The 23,519-nt window shown below is 34.3% G+C and overlaps 1 protein-coding gene across 1 annotated transcript in view; it reads left to right on the top strand.

The window, feature by feature from the left end:
* The first annotated feature begins 1,656 nt into the window (after window positions 1-1,656).
* Dhx36 (DEAH-box helicase 36) overlaps window positions 1,657-23,519 on the top strand; it is a 44,444-nt gene continuing 22,581 nt past the window's right edge. The window contains exons 1-15 of the mRNA XM_063249214.1: window positions 1,657-1,964; window positions 6,127-6,251; window positions 6,982-7,216; window positions 9,131-9,169; window positions 10,756-10,926; window positions 12,734-12,813; window positions 13,329-13,403; window positions 13,527-13,693; window positions 15,116-15,197; window positions 18,157-18,297; window positions 18,543-18,645; window positions 19,003-19,090; window positions 19,956-20,011; window positions 22,216-22,280; window positions 22,921-23,064. Coding sequence (XP_063105284.1) covers window positions 1,737-1,964; window positions 6,127-6,251; window positions 6,982-7,216; window positions 9,131-9,169; window positions 10,756-10,926; window positions 12,734-12,813; window positions 13,329-13,403; window positions 13,527-13,693; window positions 15,116-15,197; window positions 18,157-18,297; window positions 18,543-18,645; window positions 19,003-19,090; window positions 19,956-20,011; window positions 22,216-22,280; window positions 22,921-23,064 — 1,799 coding nt within the window. The 5' untranslated portion in view covers window positions 1,657-1,736. The remainder of the gene's footprint in view (window positions 1,965-6,126; window positions 6,252-6,981; window positions 7,217-9,130; window positions 9,170-10,755; window positions 10,927-12,733; window positions 12,814-13,328; window positions 13,404-13,526; window positions 13,694-15,115; window positions 15,198-18,156; window positions 18,298-18,542; window positions 18,646-19,002; window positions 19,091-19,955; window positions 20,012-22,215; window positions 22,281-22,920; window positions 23,065-23,519) is intronic.

The following is a 23,519-nucleotide window of genomic DNA, read 5'->3' as shown; positions in this document are numbered from 1 at the left end:
CAGATGAGGGCAACTGAAACCATGGAAAGTGAAACCATAGATAAAACGGGACCTATACATAGTGATATAGGGAATGAAAGGTGGCGGTCCAAGGCAGCGAGCTCGTGTTCTCTAAAACCGAAGATTGAATTTTAGGAACAACGGAGAAGAGTAGAATATATTTATTGAGAGAAAGGAAGCTTCTGTCTGAGGAGAGACGGAAGGGGTTCCGAGCTGTTTGCCAAGGACTCTATCTTTTCCAGGGACTTTTAATAGAGTAAAACCATGGGTTCAAGGTGGGGGAAGACTGGGAACTCACAAGGCAGATGGGCATAAGGTGAAACATAACTATAGTTAGCCAATAAGATCAATAGTTCAGGTAAAACATTAAGAACAAATGGAGAAGCGAGTCACATAGAAAGCGGGCATTCTTACAGAGCAGTGACTCTTTCCCAGGATATAGGTGCATTTGTATGGTCTTTTGTCTTGAGGCCTGGCCCACTGCAGGAGGCATCACCTTTCCCGTAGCTGACAGGTGTCCGCACTGGCTCCATGGAGGACCTAGCCCTGTCTCACTGCCTATAATTTTCTAACTAGCTCAGATGCTTGCAGCAATATCATCTTAATTAGGGAAGTAGAAAGAACAACAAATAAGACAACAAATGACTTTTTGAAAACATAAATGGGTCCTTAGAATAAATATGAGACATGTTCTGTGAGAGTGTCTCAGTGGTATGTTGATTTTTAGTCTCCAGTTACCAGTCATTAATCTTGCTTGGTTTGGTTCTCCTTTTGGGAAGGGGATTTATTAGTTCTCTTGAGTTTTTTGGGAGGCTTAGGGTATTTTTGTTTTTGGTAGATAAAAAAGATTTTATGAACTCAAATACCATCTACTGAAACAACTTTAGGTCACAAGCAAATTTTGGACCCTCCAGGTCACATAGCATTTTCCTTTCTTAATCCAATGTACAGTGATTCTGCCTTTATCATCTTCTCAAGAATGTAAGCAAATGGAAGTTCATACCACACTTGCCTTCTGCAGTATCTGCAACACGTTTAAACCAGTTATAGTAAGTGAAGTGACTATCCTTTGGTGTCATTGAGTCTGTGTGGCTCAATCATTTTGTTAATAAGTTTGCACAAACCATTCAGTGCCCTGCTTAATACTATGTGACTTCAAAACAACATGCGGGTCCTCAAATGCTTTTTTACAAGTCCTAAGTGCTCTGCACTTAAATGTAGATAGTGGATAAGTGACAATCCGTTAAAGAACGCAAGAGCACATTTAGTTTTAATCATATATTTGAAAGAGTTATCAGGCTGTTCTTAAGAAAAGCGTTTAATTCGTTTCTTTATAATGTTGGGAAAGCACTCATTGATCGACATGTTTTGTTTGAACTGATGTTTACTTTTCTGGGCTTAATTACAAACAAATTCCGGATTTTAACTCCAGGAATAAAACCCTAAAGCCATCTTCTCACTTGCCAAGCTTAGATTTAAGAAACTATACGGAAAAAAATAAAACCGCTGCAAGCCTTTGGCTCGCCCGGCTTCCAAAACTTCATTTACCCCTCCTTCCGGACTTTCGCGACGGGCGGACATGACGTCACCAGAAACGGCTGCTTGTGACGCTAACGTGCCCGCCTTCTCGCTCTGGGCTCCGGAAGCAAAACGGAAGTAGCTGTGCATCCGCTTCCGGGCCCAGACGCCATTTCCAGCGGTTGTGGCTTCTCGAGGGGGAGTAGTTTTCCTGGACAATGAGCTATGATTACCATCAGAACTGGGGCCGCGATGGCGGTTCGCGCAGCACCAGCGGTGGGAGTGGTGGGGGCCACGGAGGCAGTCGAGGCACTGGAGGCGGCGGAGGAGGAGGAGGTGGTCGAGGCGGAAGGGGTCGGCATCCTGGGCACTTGAAAGGCCGCGAAATTGGCTTGTGGTACGCGAAAAAACAGACCCAGAAGAACAAGGAGGCGGAGAGGAAGGAGGTAATCTGAAATAATAATGGAAGGGGCGATGCTCACCCGCTGCCTCCAGTCTTTCTGTTATGACTGATGCACGTGTTTCGTGTAGTGTGACTCAAGCGCAGGTGCGCGTGTTCCGCTAAGGCTGCCCGTGGCGGACGTTACACCGTTTGACTTTAGCCGTGTGCATCGGGCCTGCACACTGTCAGGGTCTACAAGGTGAATGTGTACTTTGCTTAACATCCACGGAAACCATAAATTCCAGTTCCAGTCGAAATTCAGTAATGGTACCCCACTGTCATGTATCTGTCCTTTTCCTCTGGGCATAATTATTGTCGCTTTGGCGTAAATTCTTTCCTTGGCGAAGTCAAAAAACGGTGACCTAACGTTGCAGATGAGTTTTACGTAGAAGTGTCAAGTACTATTTTGATTGTAGGTCGTTTAGAAAGAACAGCTATTATTGCAGTTTAAATTAACCACAATTCCAGGTATTGTGCGCGCGCGTGCGTGTGTTGGGTGAGGAAATTTGTATTGATTAACAGTTCCTCTTTAAGAAAAAAAGGTAGCAGCCTAGAGGGGAAAGAAACTTCAGGATACGATTTGGTTACCCTCTTTAGGAAATTGTCAGTTTGATTTACAAATTCAAGGAGTGACAACTCTAAAATCTAGTAAAGGATATCAAAGTCCCTTAATGGTTCGTATTTTTAAAAACTGATTTTTATCATTTAAAAAAAGCTTCCCTGGTGTAGTCCTTTGAACTGTGACCTACTGAAAAGCACCTTTTATAGGAGATACCAAGTGTCATCTTTTGGCCCAATGTATTTTGTTTTGTATGTTTTTTTTCAGTTCTGGAGGTTGAATCCGGGGCTGGACCACATCAGCAGCCCCTTTTAAATTGTTTTGTTTTATTTGTTCGAGAAAAAGGGTCTTGCTAAGTCACTCAATTGCCCAGGCTGGCCTTGAACTTGCAAGCTTCCTGCTTCAGCAGCCCAGGGTACTGAGACTAAAGGCTTGCACCATCTCACTGGCTTACTCTACTATTTTTGAACCCTTTATTTTTGTCTTATAGAAATCTTTTTGTTGAAATAGTCTTGGGTTTTATCAGTTCACCTTCACAGCTTACCACATTCTTCTCTTTAAAAAACAAATCAACCAGTATTTTGACTGCACACCCTAATTCACTGAAAAACTGGTTTTTGAAAAATCTGGAGGAATACAATTAAGCTATATTGAAGTTGGCACAGTAATTGGAGTCCTAACTGAGGGGTATGTACGGAAAACGTTTATCAGCTTCAGATTACCTATTTCTATGCATGTTGCTAAAGGAATCTGAAAAATACTGTGTTCAAGGACTTTTACAGTTTAACTTGTTAAAAAAAAAAAAAAAACCTAAGCAGATGAAAAGTTGTCATGAAAAAATTTTCATTTCCGTGCAAAAGGAAAGGCATTTTAATTTATAGCCAGAACATAATTAAAACAAAACTTTCATAAAATAAACCTACCTGCACATCTGGATTTTGTTGCTATTGTTTCTATACTCTTCTGCTTTCTTATCCATGAGGTCATGGTCTTTTAATACCACTTTGCAAACAGCAGTTTGAAAAACTCTAGATTAGAAACATAAGGAGTACCCTGAAATATATGGACTCTTCGTAAGAACCTTAACAAGCCATTGAAGAACTTAATAAAATGGTTGAGTTTTTTATTTTTTAACTTCGCTTGATTAGCAATGTAGGGAAGGGATTGAAGAGGGGCTGTCCTAGGCAGGAAGACCAGTTAAGTAGCCCTTGCAGTAATTAAGGTGGGGAATGGCAGTTTGAGTTAGGAATTGGACAGTAGAGATGGAGGGAAGTAGACAGATTAAAGTGATTTAGGGAGTAAAACTCAATATGTCTGTGATTTGTTTTATCTGAGGGAATGAGCACAAGTGATGGATAACACTTTCATGACTCTGACTTATAGGAATATGATGGACTCAACTAAAGACATTGTGAGTTTGATATTCCTATCAGCTGTTTAGGTCAGAATTTCAGGATGGTTATAATTCCTACATTGGTGAGGAAGGAGCATTTGCCAGTTCATAGGCCTGTGAATAGTGGAGTGTGGGTAAGAACAGGAAAAGACCCCAGCCTGGAGTTTCTAGACATTTGTGTTTTTTAACTTGAAGGTGTAGAGGAAACACTTTGCATCCTGTTAGCATATAGGACTAGGATAGAGAGCCTGGGGCTAGAGAGTCTGTTTTTCTAACAGTCTCCCAGTGATGTCAGTGCTGCTGGCCTATAAAAGGTACAAGTCAGATATTTAGGATATAAGCTTGGGGAAATAAGTTGTAGAAAAATCTAAGAGGACCAGAAAAGAAAAGTACAGCACTGAATAGTGTTTTACAACCTGGGAAGAGTGTTTGAGGGAGAGAAGAGAAACGTAATGGCAAGGTGTCATAAAGCAAGAGATGAGAATGTAGATTTATCAACAAGGTCATTAGTGAGCCTTGAGAGCCCATCCTGTGGAGTGGTGGGAGTAAAACTCTTATTATAATAGGGTGGCAAGAGGGAAAGATGAGAAATGGAGCATTTTTGATGTGAGGAAAAATAGTTAATAGCTTATGGAGTTGGAGCATTTAAGATAAGGTTTTTGCTAGGGTTTTTAAAAAATTTTTTACAAAGAGGTTCAGTGATGTTCATTTACTGACCTGTTTTTTTGTCTTTTGCTTTGGCCCCTTGAATGGCAGACTGTTAAAATTTTGCCCTTATTTCTGCATTGGAGATGATGTTGTTGTTTTTTTCTTTTCTTTTTTTGTCTGGAGTAAGAAGCCTTCTGTATATCTGTGATTTCAGCTCCCATCTCTTGTTGAGCACTCCAGAATTCTTGTCCTAAACTCTAAAAACAATCAAGAGATCCAGTTTCATATTTCTGTCTGCCTTAAAATCATTACAGCTAGGGAATTTCATCTTTGATTTTCATGGGTCTTGAAATTCAAGCTAACATTGTCCTTTGACATCAACTCTACCACATGTACATAAAAACATACCCTATTACACATCAGCCTCCTAATTTTTTATCTTAGCTGCTGTCGTTTGAGAACCAAACCTTGAATTTGATACAGCTGTCTTCTACTCCCAGTTAGTGAGAAAGTTTTAAGGTTTTTTTTTAGTCTATATTTTAAAATTGTATAATATTTTCATTACTGTATTTACCTTTCTGCTCTTTTAGTTCTGTGGACAAATACTTCTGTTTTTACCGTTCCTCATGTATTTCCCATTGCCTGTGGATTCATGCATACATCACAGTATTAAGTCTGGCTCATAAAGAGCCTGATGTTTGTAGGGTCATAATTTTTTTAAGAATCCAGTGTTAAACTTGCCATATCTAAAAAACAAACTCTAGTGACTTGGGTTTGATGTTCTTTTTTTTTTTAACCTTGGGTTCTAATTTCATTTCTTAGATTTGTATTTAAAAGTTTTCATAATTCATCAAGAACCATATCTTTTTCAAATAAGGCATTTTCTTTAGTTTCATTTTCTGAAACAATTGGTCATTTTCCATCTATGATGCGTGCTAGTCAGTGTTTTTGTTTTATTTTGTCTTGTTGATATTGGGGATTGATTGAACTTATAACCTCCCACTTTCTAGGCAGGCGCATATGCTGCTGAACTATATCCCTGGTATGCTGGTCAGTTTTATTTACTTCCTCTGAGATCAGTCTTCCTAACTTCTTAGTTTATTTATTTTACTGTAAGAACTTATAAATATTACAATCAAAATATTATTTTCAGTTTTCAGTCTTTTTTGTTTTTGTTTTAACAGAACATTTGGGTTTTAATAACTGAAAATTTCAGATAAAAAAATATTTTTAAGTACCCAAAGTAGGAGTTAAGGGAATCAGAATTATAGAAATAGACACAAATATTCTTTGTTCACAGGTTATATTTAGATCTGATTTTATAGTTTCAAAGTATGAAATGGTCTATAAAGATATACACAAAAATATTAACATATTTGATACAGGAATTTGAGTGAGCTAGAGGGCAAGTGTGGGTAACTTTAGCTTCTTTTATAAGCTTTTGAACATACTGCAATGCCTTTTTCTTTTTAGTTATCAAGTAAGCATGTTTTCCTATAGTAATAAACTATGTTGCACATACTTTCCTATGTTGATAAAGATGCTTTTTCCTTTTGTACAAAATAGAGAGCAGTAGTACACATGGATGAACGACGAGAAGAGCAAATTGTGCAGCTGCTAAATTCTGTCCAAACTAAAAATGATAAAGATCCAGAAGCGCAGATATCCTGGTTTGCCCCAGAGGATCATGGGTAAAACAAAAGCTATTCTTTTGAAGAATAGGCAAATATTGTACTTCTTTGTGGCATTGGCTAGACAATTATGATTAAAAATATTATTAGGGTCTTCAATAAGTAGAATCTAGTGAAGTAATTTTTTTAAATTAGAGTATGGGGAAGAATAGTCTGTCTAAATATGAGATATGTTCAGCTGTTTGTGTTTTTAACCAGCATCATTATATTCCAAAATATTCTGTGGGTAGGTCTATACAAAGTAAAATTACTTCTGATTTATAAAGATTGCAAAAACTGTATCATTTAGAGAAAAATTTATAGCTATTTCAATAAGTACATAATGATGTAGTATTTCATTTGTAGTTCAAGGAAGAAAATGAATTTGTAAAATAAAGCAAATCCAAGAAAACCAGGAAAAGAACATTATGGTGGAGCAGTGATTATTATGTGGATTTTTATCTTTTTTATTTTTTGCCTGTGTCAAGGATAAATTTATTGTTTGGTTTATTAGGAAAGGAAATGAAAAAAGGATTTTTATTTTTTAAACCATCACAAGGAATAACTTACCTTGGAATAGCTCTTTGAAAGGAAAAGCTTGAATTTACTGTAGAATATCGCTGTTTCACAACTGCTTCATAGAGTAAAAAATAGAAGCTTTCAATATTGGTAATTTTTAAATAGTATACTGTTTTGTTTCAGAACTTGAGTGGATCTTCCTTTGACTTTTGCAATTATTTTGTCAATATAGATATGGGACTGAAGTTTCTGCTGATAATAAGTCAACCTCAGAGAAGAAACTTGACAATCAGGAAAATAAATTGATAAACCAAGAAAAAAAGACATTAAGATTCAGAGACAGATCATATATTGATCGGGATTCTGAATACCTTTTGCAAGAAAATGAACCAGATCTAACCTTAGACCAACAATTACTAGAAGATTTACAGAAGAAAAAAACTGATCGTCGGTATATTGAAATGCAGGTAATGGAAAGCAAGATGTGGAAAAAATGTTTACTGTCATTCTCACTCTAGAGAAAGGTGTTTGTGACTAAAAGTAATTGTGTGTATAGCTCAGTGAAACTTCTCAGTAAGACAATCTTTGTAGAAATTTTTTTTCAGTTAAAACTGTAGGGAGAAATTAATGGACCATACAATATGTAGTTTTTTATCTGCAGAAGTTTATGTGTTAAGGAGAAATATTTGAAAAATGCTAATGCCAATGAAAACAAAAGCAACCTAACTTTCCTAAATGAATTTAAGTCAGATGTCCTAAGAGTTAAGGCGAATAGAATTGTAAAGTTTCTTACAGATTATTTAATACATCTCTTTACTTTTATGGATGATAAAGTTAAATGTTTCAAAAGGTTTTAAAAATTATGTGTTAAGCATATAGTCATAAACATTGTAAGTTTAAGATTGTAATGAGGATTGAACTTTTTCTAAAGTATTGTATTATTTTCATACTAGGCAAGATAGTTTAAGTTCCTTTCCAGTTAAGTTATAAAATTTTATAATTTGTGAGTGCTTTAGAGGTAGAAAATGTTCATGTGTGTGTGTATATATATATGAATTAAAGTACTGAGGGAGTTTGGAGAGTCATATCTTTTTGCAAATCTCTACTACCTTTTTTGAGAAAGGAGAATATCACATCTGTCTATCAACCATCACTGATGAAAATTGGATTTCCATATTAGAGCAGATGAGCCCAGATGGTCCGGGGGCAGATTGTATAACTTTGATGCTTATGAGTATATAATTTGAGGATTGAGTCAATTTCGGGACAAATTAATTCAAAATCTTGTGGCTAAGAGTTTGATAGTCTTAAGAACAGAGAATGTTGGTTCCTCTCTTTGCAGTAGACAAGAATTGAATACAGTTATTGAAGATGGGTAATGTAGTTCACATAAAGAAGAAATGTATAAAACAAAAACAGTTTCATCTTAACTATTTCTAAGATCTTGTTGTAAATGCTTCACGTGTACCAAAATACAAGTGTATTTAAGAGCTCAACTTTTTTATCCTTCTTGTTAATACCAGTATTTTTTTATGTGATACTTTTTGTAATAAACATTAAGTTTCTACTTATAGATGAAGGCTACCAGGCTGTTTTTTGAAGAGCAAAGATGTTCCCTATCCTAAAACAGCTTATCACTTCAGTTACATTTATAAATTAGGAAACAGATTGTTTAGCTGCCTTGGGAAAGATTTTTAGGCTAAAGCTATCTTTTTTAGGACCATTTACATACACAGAATGCAAACAGGGGAAACTGGTTAGAAAAATGTGATTTTTTTTTTTAAACAGTAAAATTAATTTTAAGACGTTATGTTGACTTTTGTCATTTTTGTGGTGTTAATGACTGTTACCTTATGATAAGCATGACAGTAATACACTAGATTACCTGGGGAATTCTGCTTTTATTTGTTTTTTATATTTAGTTTCATTTTTTTAAATTAAAGCTTTTTCCCCATTTCAATAGAATTTGTTAAAACTGGTGTATTTTTATGCCACTTAAGATTTTTTTATGTCATATGATACGCTGAGTTGAATGCAAAACTTAGTCTTTAGTGTTTTTAAATATGGATAAACTTGAATTTCATAAAAGTTTTCAAAACAGTAAAGTGCATTTTGGTGATAGATGAGATTTCATTTTACTTTACTGACTTTGCATTATTGTCTTTTTTTGTTACACAGAATTATTTTTTAATGTTTCCAAAATGAAAGAAATAATAAGTTCTTTTTTATAGGAAGATGTCCTGATATGTTGAACAAGCTAAAAGATAGCAAACTTTTGGATTCTTTTATTTTTAAATATGATATATTCTCACTACTGTGATTGTAATTTGATTGCATTTCTTTTATGAAGATTAAAACCTTTTTTTTTTTTTAAATTTCAGCGTTTCAGGGAAAAGCTTCCTTCATATGGAATGCAAAAGGTAAAGTGTTTTATACTAGTTAGATTTACAGATAGTTAGAAAACCTTTTTTTAAAAGTATGTTTTTAAAAAAACTGTGTTGGCAGACCTTCTCTTACCAGGAAGTAAGTTAGTTTTATTCTGTTGAATTGTAGAAGAATGAAAGGTAAAATGTGATCATGAAGTAGTTTTCTGGGAGTCTTATCATATTTATATCCGTAATTAAAATTTTGTAGCATTTTTAAAAGGCAATTTTCATATATAAATATCCTTGCATAAATAGTGTGCCATTAATTTAAGACTTTAATTAAAATAGAGGCACTACTAGACTACTGTAGTTTAACTTTTTATACTTTATCACATGATTACTCTACATAGAATAATATAATCCCCCATCCTTCTCTATCCTCCCAACCTTATTTATTTTTATTTTTCTTTGCTTTTCATAGCACTTATTACCACCTGACATCTGTGTGTCTCCCCTTCCTAGTCCAATGTAAGTTCTTGAGGACAGGGTCTGTTTTGTTCAATCTCTTTATCTCTTGACTCAGAGCAGTGCCTGGCATAATATAGACATCTGGTAAATGTTTGTTGAATGAATGAGTTTTATTCCCGTTCTCAGTACAGTCGTCCCTCTGTATCTCCATGGAGGATTGATTCTAGAACCCGCTGTGGATACCAAAATCCTCAGATGCTCAAGTCCCTTATATAAAAGGCTATGTAGTATTTACATATAACCTACACACTCATCCGCTTATGTATTTTAAGACGTCATTAGGTTATCGTAATATCTAATACAAAATAAACAGTTGTTACATTGTACTGCATAGGGAAAAAATGACTTGAGTTAGTACAAGCTCAGCTGTTTTTTTCAGATATTTTCCATCTCTGGTTGGTTGATGTAGAATCCATGGATAAGGAGGGCGACTGTATTTATCAACTATCACTTCAGTGTTAAAAGATAAATTTTTTATGAATATATATATATATAGTGTGTTAAAGTAGATGGAAAATTTTATATAAACTTTTAAGTTAAATTATTTGTTGGTGAAAATAGAACTTTTTTCACCCTTTTGAAGTAGAATGGTTAATATTTTAAAATACTAATGTATATATATAAAATTTTTAAGACTATCTTCACCAAATATGTGCTTTTATAAATACTTACCTTTACTTACTTAGGTATTTAAACACTTCATTTATTTTAATTATTTGAAAGCAAAACACAGAACATGTTTCTTGCTAAAATAATGTGTATGTATAACTTAGCCAGTAGGCAGTCAGTGGTTTGCTTCTGTGCTCAGAATGTCAGTATTCTTTTAATTCGATATTAATATCTCTGTGTGGAGTTAGGAACTGTCTATTCCTGCTCTTGTCACAAGTGTTTTTCTTTAGCAGTGCCTTGGCTATTGTGCTTTAAAATTTGGTGTTACTTTCTCTTGAACATTGCTAATTTAGATATCCAAATTGCTTTCACTGCTTATGCTAGAATTTAAAAAACATTAATATATTTGTTGAAATGTATTTTTCACTGCAGTAGAATTTTGATTACTGTCTTTTCAAGTCTTAGCATATTATATTCTTAATTTATCTTCTCTTTTAAAATAGGAGTTGGTAGATTTAATTGATAAACACCAGGTAACAGTAGTAAGTGGTGAAACTGGTTGTGGAAAAACTACTCAAGTTACTCAGTTCATTTTGGATAACTACATTGAAAGAGGAAAAGGATCTGCCTGCAGAATAGTTTGTACTCAGCCAAGAAGAATCAGTGCTATTTCAGTAAGTAAAATCTCTCATCTCACTTTTATCTCCTAGTCTGCTTTAAAGAATTTTGGTAGAACTTAGTATTTTTAAGGTTTATATTTGTTACTGTTAAAGGCAATATTTGATGAACAAATATTTTGAAGGCCAAAAGAATGATGATATCTCTCTCACAGGTAATAGTTGTTTATGAATTGAAGATAAATTACTAATCCAAGAAAATCTTAGTATAAATTCCAAAAAATGAAAAGTCAGTGAAATGTTCAGAGAATAGATGACAAGTTCCAAAATCTTACTTTTTATTAGATGTTTTAATTTTTTTTAGTTTGTTTAATTCTCAGTATTATTAGTATATAATTTTCCTGAGTAGTATGAAACTGGGAAACCTTATTTTGTTTAGCCTACTATAGCCTACATTTCTACAGCTAGTGGTTAAATGCAGCTACTCAAATAGAGGGAACTTACCAATTAGGAAAAATAAGACATTGTTTTGGGATTTTTTTGAATGAATTATGTGGATAAGTTCAAATTGCAGGGCAGCACATGTACTAGTTATCAGTACACGTTTACAAATAACATTTTTCAATTAAATTTTATTACCTTTAATTAGAAGACCTATATATGGATTATATATTCTTTGAAGATGTTTGCAGTTTCTTAGAACATTCAGTGAGTGTGGTGAATTGTATAATAATGCCATGTGTAACTGCCAATTAAATTAGCTTTAGTGCTATCTTTAACTTTATGATAGTGCTGTTTATCACATTACTGAGTATACTATAGCATCTATGGGTAGGAATTATATTACCAGTTATTATGTCATATTTGAGGGACAAATAGTAAACATTTTAAGCTGTGTACAGTACAGATTTAAGTGAAGCAATAGTCTTCAATCTTTTTGGAGGTAAATGCCTAAGATTATAGAATGATGGAAAGTAGACTTGTCGTAACACAATTGTATAGGTACATTTATTTTCATTACTATATGGTGATATCTGTAAATACACAGATATACACAAAATGAAAAAAATGCTAATTATAGTGTTTTACTATTTTTTCTTACTTTTCCAAGATTTGATTGAATTTGTGCAAATTAATGTGACCCAAATTGTGTACTCTGGTTGTATTTAAAGGAAAGTTTTATTTCTGGAGTATAGGAATTGTCATTTTCTTTTTTTTTGTCTTTTTCCTTTTTATCGGTACCAGGGATCGAACTCATGACTGCCTGCTTGCAAGGCAGGTGCTTATGCCACTGAGCTAAATCCCCAGTCCTGGAATTGTCATTTTCATTTCTAACCTCATTTTATCACTGTTCTGTCACAAAGTGACTTGGTTACTTTTGAGTCACTCGTAAATATAATACTTCATATGCCCAGTTTATATTTGGCAGTCATTGCTAAAAAATTCAACAGTGTCATTACTAAGAAATTCACAAAGACAACCAAGTGCAAGACAAGAGTATCAGTATGTTCTTAACTTCAAATTACAAGTTTTGCAAATTCGACTGATTTCCAACTAAAATTAAAAAATAAAGCACAAATTAATGAAAGGAGTGTCTCTGCAAAGGAATGTTGATAGTTATAAGGAAGTTATAAGGATAGTTATAAGGAAGGACATTATAAAGGTAAATGAAAAGCATAAGAAATAAGGATCTATAGCTTTTAAGAAAGTTTTAGTTAGATACCTCAGATTTTAAGAAACAGCTATTTTAAACACATCTGGAATTCTGAACTATTTTTCATCAATCTCAAATTTTTGTAGATCTTCAGGATATTTGTCTTAAAGAAACTATTGTCATTATAACTGTGTTTTATTTAAATTAAAGGTTGCAGAGAGAGTCGCTGCAGAAAGAGCAGAGTCTTGTGGCAATGGTAATAGTACCGGATACCAAATTCGTCTCCAGAGGTAAGGAATATTCATTTTTTGTATTGGTAGATTTTAGTGAAAGTTTGAAACAGGAAGTTTAAAAGAAAGTACTTTTTTAATGCTGATTGTTACTATTAAATTAACATTTAAAACAGCTGCAGCATAGGTGGCTTGATACTGCAGTCTGACCTTTTAACCCCAAATTGCCTTTTAAAAATCTACTTCTACATTATAGAGGGATTGGAAAAATAACTGTAGTAGTAGAACATCATTTCTACTCAAAGGGGTTGGTGTTCTTTTTTGTGTGTTACCTACTCAATCCTTAATTGACTGTATTATTTGGTTTTTGGTGTGTTAAAATATCTCCCCCCCTCCACCCCTCCATTCATCTCCACTAAATGTCTTCTGTCCTTTTCTGGAGGCAAGATTTGTTCTACCTGTTTAAATAAGCAATTCTAAAATGTTAAGTGTGAAGTTTTTCTTTTAAACTTTTGTGTTATCCAGTAAGATATTAAAAAAGAAAAGTAAAATTAACTTACACATTTTATTCACAGTCGATTGCCAAGGAAACAGGGTTCTATCTTATACTGTACAACAGGAATCATCCTTCAGTGGCTCCAGTCAGACCCGTGAGTATATTTCAGTTAAGAAACTATAAATAATTAAAAGGCATTTATCAAATTGGATTTTCCAGTTATTAAAGAATAATGATTGCTTTTAACTTTTGTTACCTGCTTCACACTTCGTTTTAGGCATTTGTCCAGTGTTAGTCATATCGTACTAGATGAAATCCATGAAAGAAATCTACAGTCAGATGTATTGATGACTGTTATTAAAGATCTTCTCAATTCTCGTTCTGACTTGAAAGTGATATTGATGAGTGCCACATTGAATGCTGAGAAATTTTCAGAATACTTTGGTGAGTAAAATTTGATTATTACATAGAGAAGGTACCAGAAAACCACTGCATTTAACTTTTTACCAAACTAAAATAAGCCAACCTGCTGGCACATGACTCTTAATACCACCCCTCAGAAGTCTGAGGCAGGAGGATTTCTGCCAGTTTGAGGCCAGGCTGAACCAAATAGTGAGACTCTGTCTCAGAAAACAAAAACCAAAATAAAAATAATGTAAATAAATGCGTGATCAGAGAACTGGGCCTGTTATTTTTATGGTGCCTTCATCACTTCCCATAGTGAACACAGGTAGTTACTTGGTACTATCACCACACAATTGAGGTGGCATCCTTATGTCAAAATACACATTTGAGTAATTTATGAAAACCTTTTGATGATTCTTCTGTGTTGTATATGTACTCACAGGCTAGGATGACCACTTCCTCATAATAATACAGTATCAGTGACCTTATGGAACACTTCAAAATGTATTTGAGATTTTGTCTATTAATCCTAGTTAAACCTTAGGCCTGGTTTTACAAATGAGAAAGTAGTCTCAACAGTGAAGTAAGTAACTCAGAGATGCGTAATTAACAAAAGCCCAATAGAATCTGAAACTAAATTTGACTAGCTGCAAAGTATTTTCTTTAGAAATTATACCTTACTTATCTTTCCTGCTTATAATTATGTTAGGACAAAGAAAAAGACAGGAAATCACAATGCAGTGTTTGTTTATAGTCTTCTTGGTTCCAGCTTTTAAGAGTCCTTTAGAATATAGCCTGTTTAACCATTGTGAGATTAATTGTGCAGATATTATGCTACAGTACTAATCTAAAAATTTATTAAATACTTGGAACTAACATGGAGTGTCTCACTGAAACGCACACAGGCCAGAGTCAGCCACAGTAGCACAGATGCTTTGACCTCCGATGCTGTCCTGGCCTTTATATATAGGATGTGTAAAGTAAAGTATAAATGGCATTTAAATAATAGTACTGAGGAGATTTTTTTTAGATTGGTCTTTTCAAAATATTTAATTAAGCCTTGTTTTGAATATTCCTTCCCCAAATTCTGGATACTACCAGGGGTAAGGCCAGTTGCAGTACAGTGTGGATTCTCACGCAGCACCAGTTTGGCTAATGATGAAAACAAAGTAGACACCCAATAGGATTTGAATTCAACTGAAATTGGCTCTAATCTTTCATAGTGTTGTGTTATTTTGTAGAACTGATATGTGCATACTGTTCATGAGTACAGGAGTAAACTACTGAGTAAGGACTAGATTACTGACTTTAGGTAACTTGGATATGGAAAAACAGAGAACTGTACTGCAGCACCGTTTTCTAAAGTTAGGAATATTGCTAGAGTCATTTCCTATTTACAGTATGTAGAGTTTTTTAATATTTGGATATAAATAAATGTTTGCTTTTTTTCTCTTACGACAGGCAACTGCCCAATGATACATATACCTGGATTTACTTTTCCAGTTGTAGAATATCTTTTGGAAGATATAATTGAAAAAATAAGGTAAGTAGCCATTAGGAAATAAAAGTTCAAATAGGTCACTTTTGTCATACTTCATTAGTCTCAGAAACTTGACCATTTCCTTCTAATTTATTATTTTCCAATAGATTCAGGAATTTTCAAATGTTGTTACACATTAAAATTACGTAGTATTTAATGGTCCATTCATGTTCCATACTTAATTGCCTCACAGAGTTTGAGTTCATTTCCAATAGTCACTAATTTTTAAAGATCTTTGGTCAGCAAAGATTAGAAGCCCCTTTGACTTTTTAAATTATTTTTCTACCTGCTTTTTATTCGCCTTGGTGACATCCGTTGCCTACCTTTAACACATGATTTACCCTGTGATTATCTGTCTTTTACTAATTCTTTGTCTTTATTCTGTAATCATGGCTATTTCTGGCTGTTTTTTTCTGTGATTTTTACAGCTCTTAATTGTTACTTCAGGCATGAAGCTCTTCCTGAATGCTGTTTTCTACTCAGCAGCATTCTAGTATCATCGACACTTTGAACGTAACATTTTTTAAGCCAAAGTTGTTTCTTTATTTGACCCTACCAATTTTCCATCAAAACAGTGTGCCTTGCCAAGTAATAAATAGTTAACGATATTAATCTTCCAGCCAAGTTTCTCTACTGTCAATTTAAAAAGCTAATATGTACTTACCAAGCAGTTAAATACCACATATGCCAACTGCTCTTGCTGTTAGCTAAGTTACTCCAAGTCATTTTGTACTTTATCTCACCACACCCAAACTCTTCGGATCTTTACCCTTGAATATTCCTTCTCATTCTTTCACCAAAGCGTTGTTAATATAATGGCTCTTTTTTTGGTATTTTGGTCTGTTCTCTTCTACAACAAATCTGATTACATGAGCTCTTCCCCCACCCCTACCCCAAGCAGCCCCTTGCATATAACATGTCCCTTTGAAAATTCTTTTAAAGAACATTATAGGTTTTTACATATCAAAGCAGAGTATCTCATTATCTCTCCAAGTTATTGATGCACTGGGCCTTCTGGCCACGAGCTTTTACATTCTGGACTGTACAAAATTATGTTTGTGTTCTGTGATGAAAAAAAAGACCAGGAAAGCAGAGCTCTGAAGTTCTTTCGCTGGTCAACCCCAGAGCCTTAGTCTGGCCTAATTCTATGTTTCTCAGTGTCATTTCCCTGTCCTGACTGCCATGGCTTGCCCATTTATATGCACCACTCCCCAATGCCAGGCCCACACCCTTTTATTCATGATTTTGTACTTTACTACATTTTCTCATTTTAGACTTCTATTTGCTACTTGGTTACCTTGTCATATGGTGTATCTGTTTTTGCTTTTTAAATTAGACTTTAAACTTTTCGAGGTCAAAGATTTTTGTCTTGGTCATCTCAATGATTAGTGCTTGGCACAGTGCCTGACCTGCAATAAACATGTGAATAAATACTAGAGATTTTTAAAAGACTACATACAAGTCACTTACTAAATCAGAGTGATAATGATGAGAGCAAAGATCCATAGCTTACTTTACCTGGTTAAAAACCATTTGAATTTTGACTGGATATTTTATTTAACAAACGTTTATTAAGGTTTATTTTGTACATTGCACTGTGTTAGATTCCCTGACAAATGAAGCAAAGACTTAGTGTATACTCTTAGAATTTAGACAGATTTGTAAACTGTTTTGTGAAAGTCAGGAGAAACTAGTGTATGTGGGAAATGAAAGACTGGGCAAGTCCTAAAAGCAGTAAAGGAGTCATGAGGGAGGATGAAGTATATTTCGCAGAGGGCACAACTTGCTAATAGTGAGAAACACAGTGTGTTACCGTCTTCTATGCCTTGATTTTATCATCAGTCTTCACACATTTTCTGTTTCCTCTCCCCATTTCTACTTTCTACCAAGTGCTTCACTTCTTATGGTGCATTTACACTTTGTAAGAAAATAATAAGCAACAGTTTGATGATAACAGACTAATTTTTAAGGACCAGTAATCTAAAGTTACATGATGATAAATTGCTTACTTATACTCCCAGAAAGTTAGGTAAGGTATCATATAGCTAAAGAATCTCCTGAAGCAAAGAGAACAGCTTCTGTGTATAGCTTTAGGAGGAGAATTGACAAGAGACTGGTCCATAGTTCAGAGATGTCCATCAGAACTCCTCAGATACTTTTTTCCTTGAAGAGCTATGAAGCCAAAAAGTAGGAAAAAAGAAACGTAACGGCCAGATCAGGAGTAGGGTGAAACAATAAGGAGGGTTTAGGCATAGAAGTTTAATACTTGGTGTAAAGTCTTGTAACTAGTCACTGACAGCAACGATATCATTTGAATTCTGTCTGACTCTAAAGCACCTGCTCCACCCACCCTTCCCAGTGCATCTAGAATCTGACCTCTAGGTTAACTCAGAGGATCTGGGTTAAGGCATAGTTTAAATTTTGTTTTTCCTTCTGTATTCTTCGTGCTTCTCACTATGCACAACAAAAAGGAAGTATTCTTAGAGTGGTAGACTGATGCACAAATACTGGAATGCTGATTTTGTATCTGCCGTTAGCTATAACTCTGAGCAGTTGTTTTGCATGGTCTCTAGGTACAGTGGTACCTCAGTTCATGAACTTAATTCCACAGTTCTGGTCATAACCAAATTGAACAAGAACTGAATGCATTTTCCACATTAAGTCAACATTGAACCTAATCATTGAATTTGATTTGGTTCTCATCCAGTTTGGCTTGTGACCACTAAGGATGATCTAAAGTTTTGTATACTTCAGTAGAAAAGAATATTTTTTTTCTATTCCGTCAAGTTTTATGTATCAGTGAACACTTAAAAATAAAATTTAACCAGCATTCAGTGGAAGATTTGGTGAAAATATTTTTAAGAATCTTTTTTGGAAAACTTCAACCTAAGAAGTCACAGACATTAGGTAAAACCAAGGTTTCAAAAATGTGACGATACTAAAATGAAACTTTTCATTTTAGATATATTCCAGAGCAAAAGGAACACAGATCCCAGTTTAAGAGAGGTTTCATGCAAGGGCATGTAAATAGGCCAGAAAAAGAAGAAAAAGAAGCAATTTATAAAGAACGCTGGCCAGATTATGTGAGGGAGCTGCGAAGAAGGTAAGTTTATGTTGAAGGTGAGAACATGGTGCTGAATGATTAAAACAAAAAGTTGGGGTTGACTCCTCAGTTTTGTACATACTTAAAGGACTAACTGATTAGACTTGTAAATATTTATTGCCACAGTAATTCTCTCCTATATATAATATTTCTCCATTTACAGATTGATTTCATTGTAAGTTGTTGTAGCAGATTAAACCAGGACACTTTATGAGATATTTCATGACTTTGTCTAATTTTGATAGGTACTCTGCAAATACTGTAGATGTTTTAGAAATGATGGATGATGATAAAGTTGATCTGAATTTGATTGCAGCCCTAATCCGGTACATTGTTTTGGAAGAAGAGGTTAGTTTTGATTTTTGTTTTTTCCTTCAAGTAGTGTAATTTTAACTTGATTAATATGTCAAGGCCATGAAAAATAATTTTCTTAAATGCTTTTAAAAGATAAGTTATAGAAAGAGCTGTTTTTAGAAATAGTCTCAAGTTAGCAAGGTGTTTGGGCAGTTATTTAAAGAAAAGATTAAACAGATTAAATCTCTGGATTATAAATCTGATTTCTAAAAGTTAGCTTGTTTTTTTAGATGGTAATTACATTATCCAGAGCTAGTGTAATTTTAATGAAGACTTAATTTGTGCAGAATTTTACTGTTAGTGTATTGTGTTGATGTGATCTTTTGTAATGGCTATTTCCTTTCTGTATAGGAGGGTGCAATCCTGGTCTTTCTGCCAGGCTGGGACAATATCAGTACTTTACATGATCTTTTGATGTCTCAAGTGATGTTTAAATCAGGTATTATGTCAGTGTATTTTACTACAATTTCAAGAGAGATATTTGAATCATATAGTTTGTTTTTCTTCTATGACTTGAAGTGTTGGTTCTGAGACTTCCTCAGTGTAAAAATTTGATATTTTAAGTCCAGATTGCTTTTTTTCTTTTCATTTTTTTCCTTGTTTTTCTTTTAAGAAGTCAGTTCTGTTCTAAAGTTCAGAGTCACAAATGAAGGTGCTAGGTATGTAGTGAAGCTCTTTATTTAGTGTTACAAAGATAATATTTTACAACTTTTCTTAAGTTTACCTAATAAAATTGAACCTTAAATTTAAAATGTTGATATCTAGAATTATTTTTTTCATCCCTCAGGCGTTTAATTAGTGGTAGAAACAGGGTTAGAAAAGATTACTCTTGATTTTTTTGTTTCTGTTGTTATCTTGTTTGCAATATCTGTGATTAAGTCCAAGGACTTGTACCTGCTAGGCAAATGCTCTGTCACCAAACTGTACCCTCCACTGTTTTTGTTTTTTAATTTTGAGACAGGGCCTCAGTGAGTTGCCCAGGCTGGACTCAAACTTGCAATCCTTTTGCCTCATCATCCTGTGTAGTTGGTATTGCTGGCCTGCACCATGGCACCTGACCTACTCTCAACTTGAGCATTCTTCAGAAATCTGGACAAAATGTTTATCAATATAAAATTAATAAAAGAAACTGAAACTTGCCAAGACAGTGAGGAAAAAATAAAAGAATTTAATTATATGTAGAAACATAAATTAAGAATCATGTAATATATAATATAGTTCATCATCTGAATTCATTGTTCTATATATGTTTAGTAGGTCTTTTCTGCATCTCTTTAAAGTTCAATTTGTTTTTAAATTTTCAGATAAATTTATCATTATACCGTTACATTCACTGATGCCTACAGTAAATCAGACACAGGTATGTTGTTAAATGTATTTGTTTTCTTTTAAGCTGAAGCATTTTTAAGGACTGGTTTTTGTGTTTCTTTTTTTAAAAAGCATTTTCAGAGTAATCCATATGAAAAAATGCTTCTTTGAGCATCTTTAACAAATGGTGCTTCAGGGATGACTGCACAAAAAGTTGACTAACAAGGGGTAATCCAAAATCAAATTAGTTTTGTCTATACAGGGAAAACTTTAAAGAATTGATTTCACCAATAACTTGTTTGTGTTCCCAGAATAAAAGAAGATACATGAGTGTATAAATATCACTAAAAGTCATTAAACCTAGAAATAAATCTTCTATGACATAGTATAGCCTGAAGCTTGGGATTTTTATTTTATGCTTAGTATAATAACAGATACAAGATTTTCTGTTCATTAATAATATATTTGTGTTTTGGCTCTGAGATACAGGACTTTCCCTAATTAGAATGAACCCTATTCTTAGAAGAAAGGTAATTTTCTGCACTACATTGTTTTCAGACCTTGGCAAATTTAAATGTTTCAGAAAATCTATATTTTTTCCTCTTTAGTTTCTCTACCTCTTTTTATAGGGGGAAAAAAACTCTCTACTGTATTTATTAGCACTCTAGTGCTGGTTAAGACTCAGCCAGCTGAATGATACAGAATACATACGTGAAGGAACAGAGGGGTAAATAACGAACTTTTGGACTTCTGATCCCACAAACTCGAGAGGAGAATAGTGTGTAGTACTTCAGTCTCTACCCCCAAACCTAGTAAAGTATATATTCTTTTGCTGGAGTATATTTGACCTGACTGGGGAACATTGTTCTTCTTCAATTACTATCTTTGCAAATGAGTGGATAGATGTTTGCATTTCCTTTGCATTGTAACCATTGTAACCAGTGGTACTTGACTACAGTGTCTTCCTTCTTTGGTTGCATTGTTGGGTAGACTGTTGTTGCAGTCAGGGGTTGTGAGGAAAACAGAATCAGGGCACAGAATTTATAGTATTATTTTATGATGATTACATGGAATTAACACAAGAAAGTACAGAGAATCTATCCACAACACTAAAGAAAGAATATTCAGCCAAGGGCCTGGATCCCACAGCAGTGTCCTACATGAGTCCAGATGAAAGCCTAGAGCCCATGACAATGCCTCCCACGAGTCCAACAAAAAGGACTCGCGCCAGTCTGTTTTACAGATTTGTGCTAGGAAGGCCCAAAGGTCAGCAGTGGAACCTAAAAAGTCTATGCTAGTGGTGTAAAGGAGCTCTGCTGGTAGGTTGAGGGTTCTACACTGAAGCTGAAGTCACGCTTGAAATAAGGATCAGGGCTGTCTTGAAAAGTACCACAAGCCATCCTCAGCCACACAGAGGTGCCGAGCTCGTCTGACGATAAGGATAGTCAAGTACATGCCAGAAAGCCAGTGTGAGGACTTGCTTCTGGAGATTAAACAGCACACATCCTCCCATCTGGAGCCAGGAAGTGATGCTCAATGTAAGGACTGGAGGTCCCCAAAGTGAACCACAGCCATTCTCACTAACAAGATCCTGAGCTCCTCTTACGTCAGTGATCAAATTCACACTGGGGAAATTAGTCATGATGTGCTCCTCCAGGAGAACCAACAGCTCAAACAGTAACACCTAGAGAAACCCACAACACCTAGCTTTTCCTTCTCCATCTCTCTGTTTATGCTGGCAATTTTCCTCAGGTAGAACATCTACAGTTAGCACCATACTGATTTAATTTATCTGGTGTTAAGTTGACCATCAGATTTAATCCATAACAACTGTTTTGTTTGTAGAGTTCAGTATTTGAAGGGCTGTTTTTGTTGTATTACGTCAGTATAATTGCAAATTATATAATGGCACAGGCAGCTGACATCTATTTTTATTGGTTAGGCATTGATGTCCTGACCTACATAGGTTTCACCTCACAGTTCTTAAACTTCTTTCTCTGTACATCCTACTTTTCTTAAACTGTGTTCCATAAATTCAAATGTTTTATTTGAAATCCTGCAGATTTCAAATCTGTAAGAGCTAATTTACCAAAAGAATTTTATAATCATGTATATTTATTTTATAAATATAAATAATAGATACATATGTTAGTGATCAAACAGAGCGCTAAAAATGAATGTAATGTGAAGTAATTATAATGATCATGTACCAGAAATTAGTGTATGCTTAGGATTTTGATGTATTCATTCTTACAGGTATTTAAAAGAACTCCTCCTGGTGTTCGGAAAATAGTAATTGCCACCAACATTGCAGAAACTAGGTAAAAATAGTTTTAGATGTAAATTATTGATAAGTATAGAACTTTTAGGCCCTGTAAATTATTAGAATAACTTACCTTTTTTCTGTACAAGATGCTTGCTTGCAGTTTCTTAAATTTTTTTTTTTTAACTCAATCATGGTAGTAATTATAGCTTTATTTTTTTGGTTTTAACCTGTACTACTCCTTTAAGCTTTTTCATAAACATGGCCTTTGTGTTTTTCTCCCAAAACTTTTCTAAAGAAGCATAGGAATTGAGGTCAGTTTGGTCCTTTTAGCTTGGCCTCCAGTTGGGGATATTATTTGACAACTAGTTATCTATGGCACTTAAAACTATTCCATACCCTTAAGGTGCATATGTTTTATCACTGAACAGGTTATTTTATAGAAGCTAGTATTAAACTCAAAGGACCCACATAATTAAGTAAAAAACTATTGGGAAAACTATTAAGTTTAGCCATAGGCAAGTACACGGCCTACAGAATTAGCACAGTGCTGCCATTGTACCAGCTCACGCTGCCTGCCACTAGTTGCTTGATCCTACTAAATATGAAAAGAGTGATAAAAATGTATCTGTAGACTTGCTATAGACTAACAGTGATTTAATGTGTTTTTAATATTTTGTATATCATTTTCCAAACAGCATTACCATAGATGATGTAGTTTTTGTGATAGATGGAGGAAAAATTAAAGAGACACATTTTGACACTCAGAACAACATCAGTACAATGTCTGCTGAGTGGGTTAGTAAAGCCAATGCCAAACAGAGGAAAGGTCGAGCTGGAAGGTAAGATGGGACCTGTAGAACTCCACACAACTTTTCATGTAGCAAAATACATCACTGTGATTTAACAGTATTATTTATTGATTTACCTTTCATATTTTAAACTTTAATACAGCACAATTTTAAACAGGAAAATCGTTATAGTTTACAATATTTGGGAAAATATCTGCCACTTTTTTTAATTTGTATTTTATCGTTATTTTAGTTCATTGAAATTAAGATGCTTTATGTTACTGGTGATTTTTCAATTTTTTTAATGTGTGTTAATAATAATGAGCTATGTGGATGTTAGATCATCATGTAACACTTTGTATTAACTTTGTGTAATCTTCACTGCAGTGTTTTGAGATAGGTTATCATCACCACTTTCAGAGTAAGAAAATAAATATACAAAGAAACAATTTCATGTCACAAGGTTTTGTAGTAGAGCCAGAATTTGAATATAGATGCTCTATCTC

The sequence above is a fragment of the Cavia porcellus genome, unplaced genomic scaffold, assembly GCF_034190915.1.
Source record: "Cavia porcellus strain 051 isolate PalLab524CR breed Dunkin Hartley unplaced genomic scaffold, mCavPor4.1 scaffold_5, whole genome shotgun sequence".
NCBI lineage: Eukaryota > Metazoa > Chordata > Mammalia > Rodentia > Caviidae > Cavia > Cavia porcellus.
Note: the sequence above shows the minus strand (reverse complement) of the source record. Positions and strands in the feature narration are given on the sequence as shown.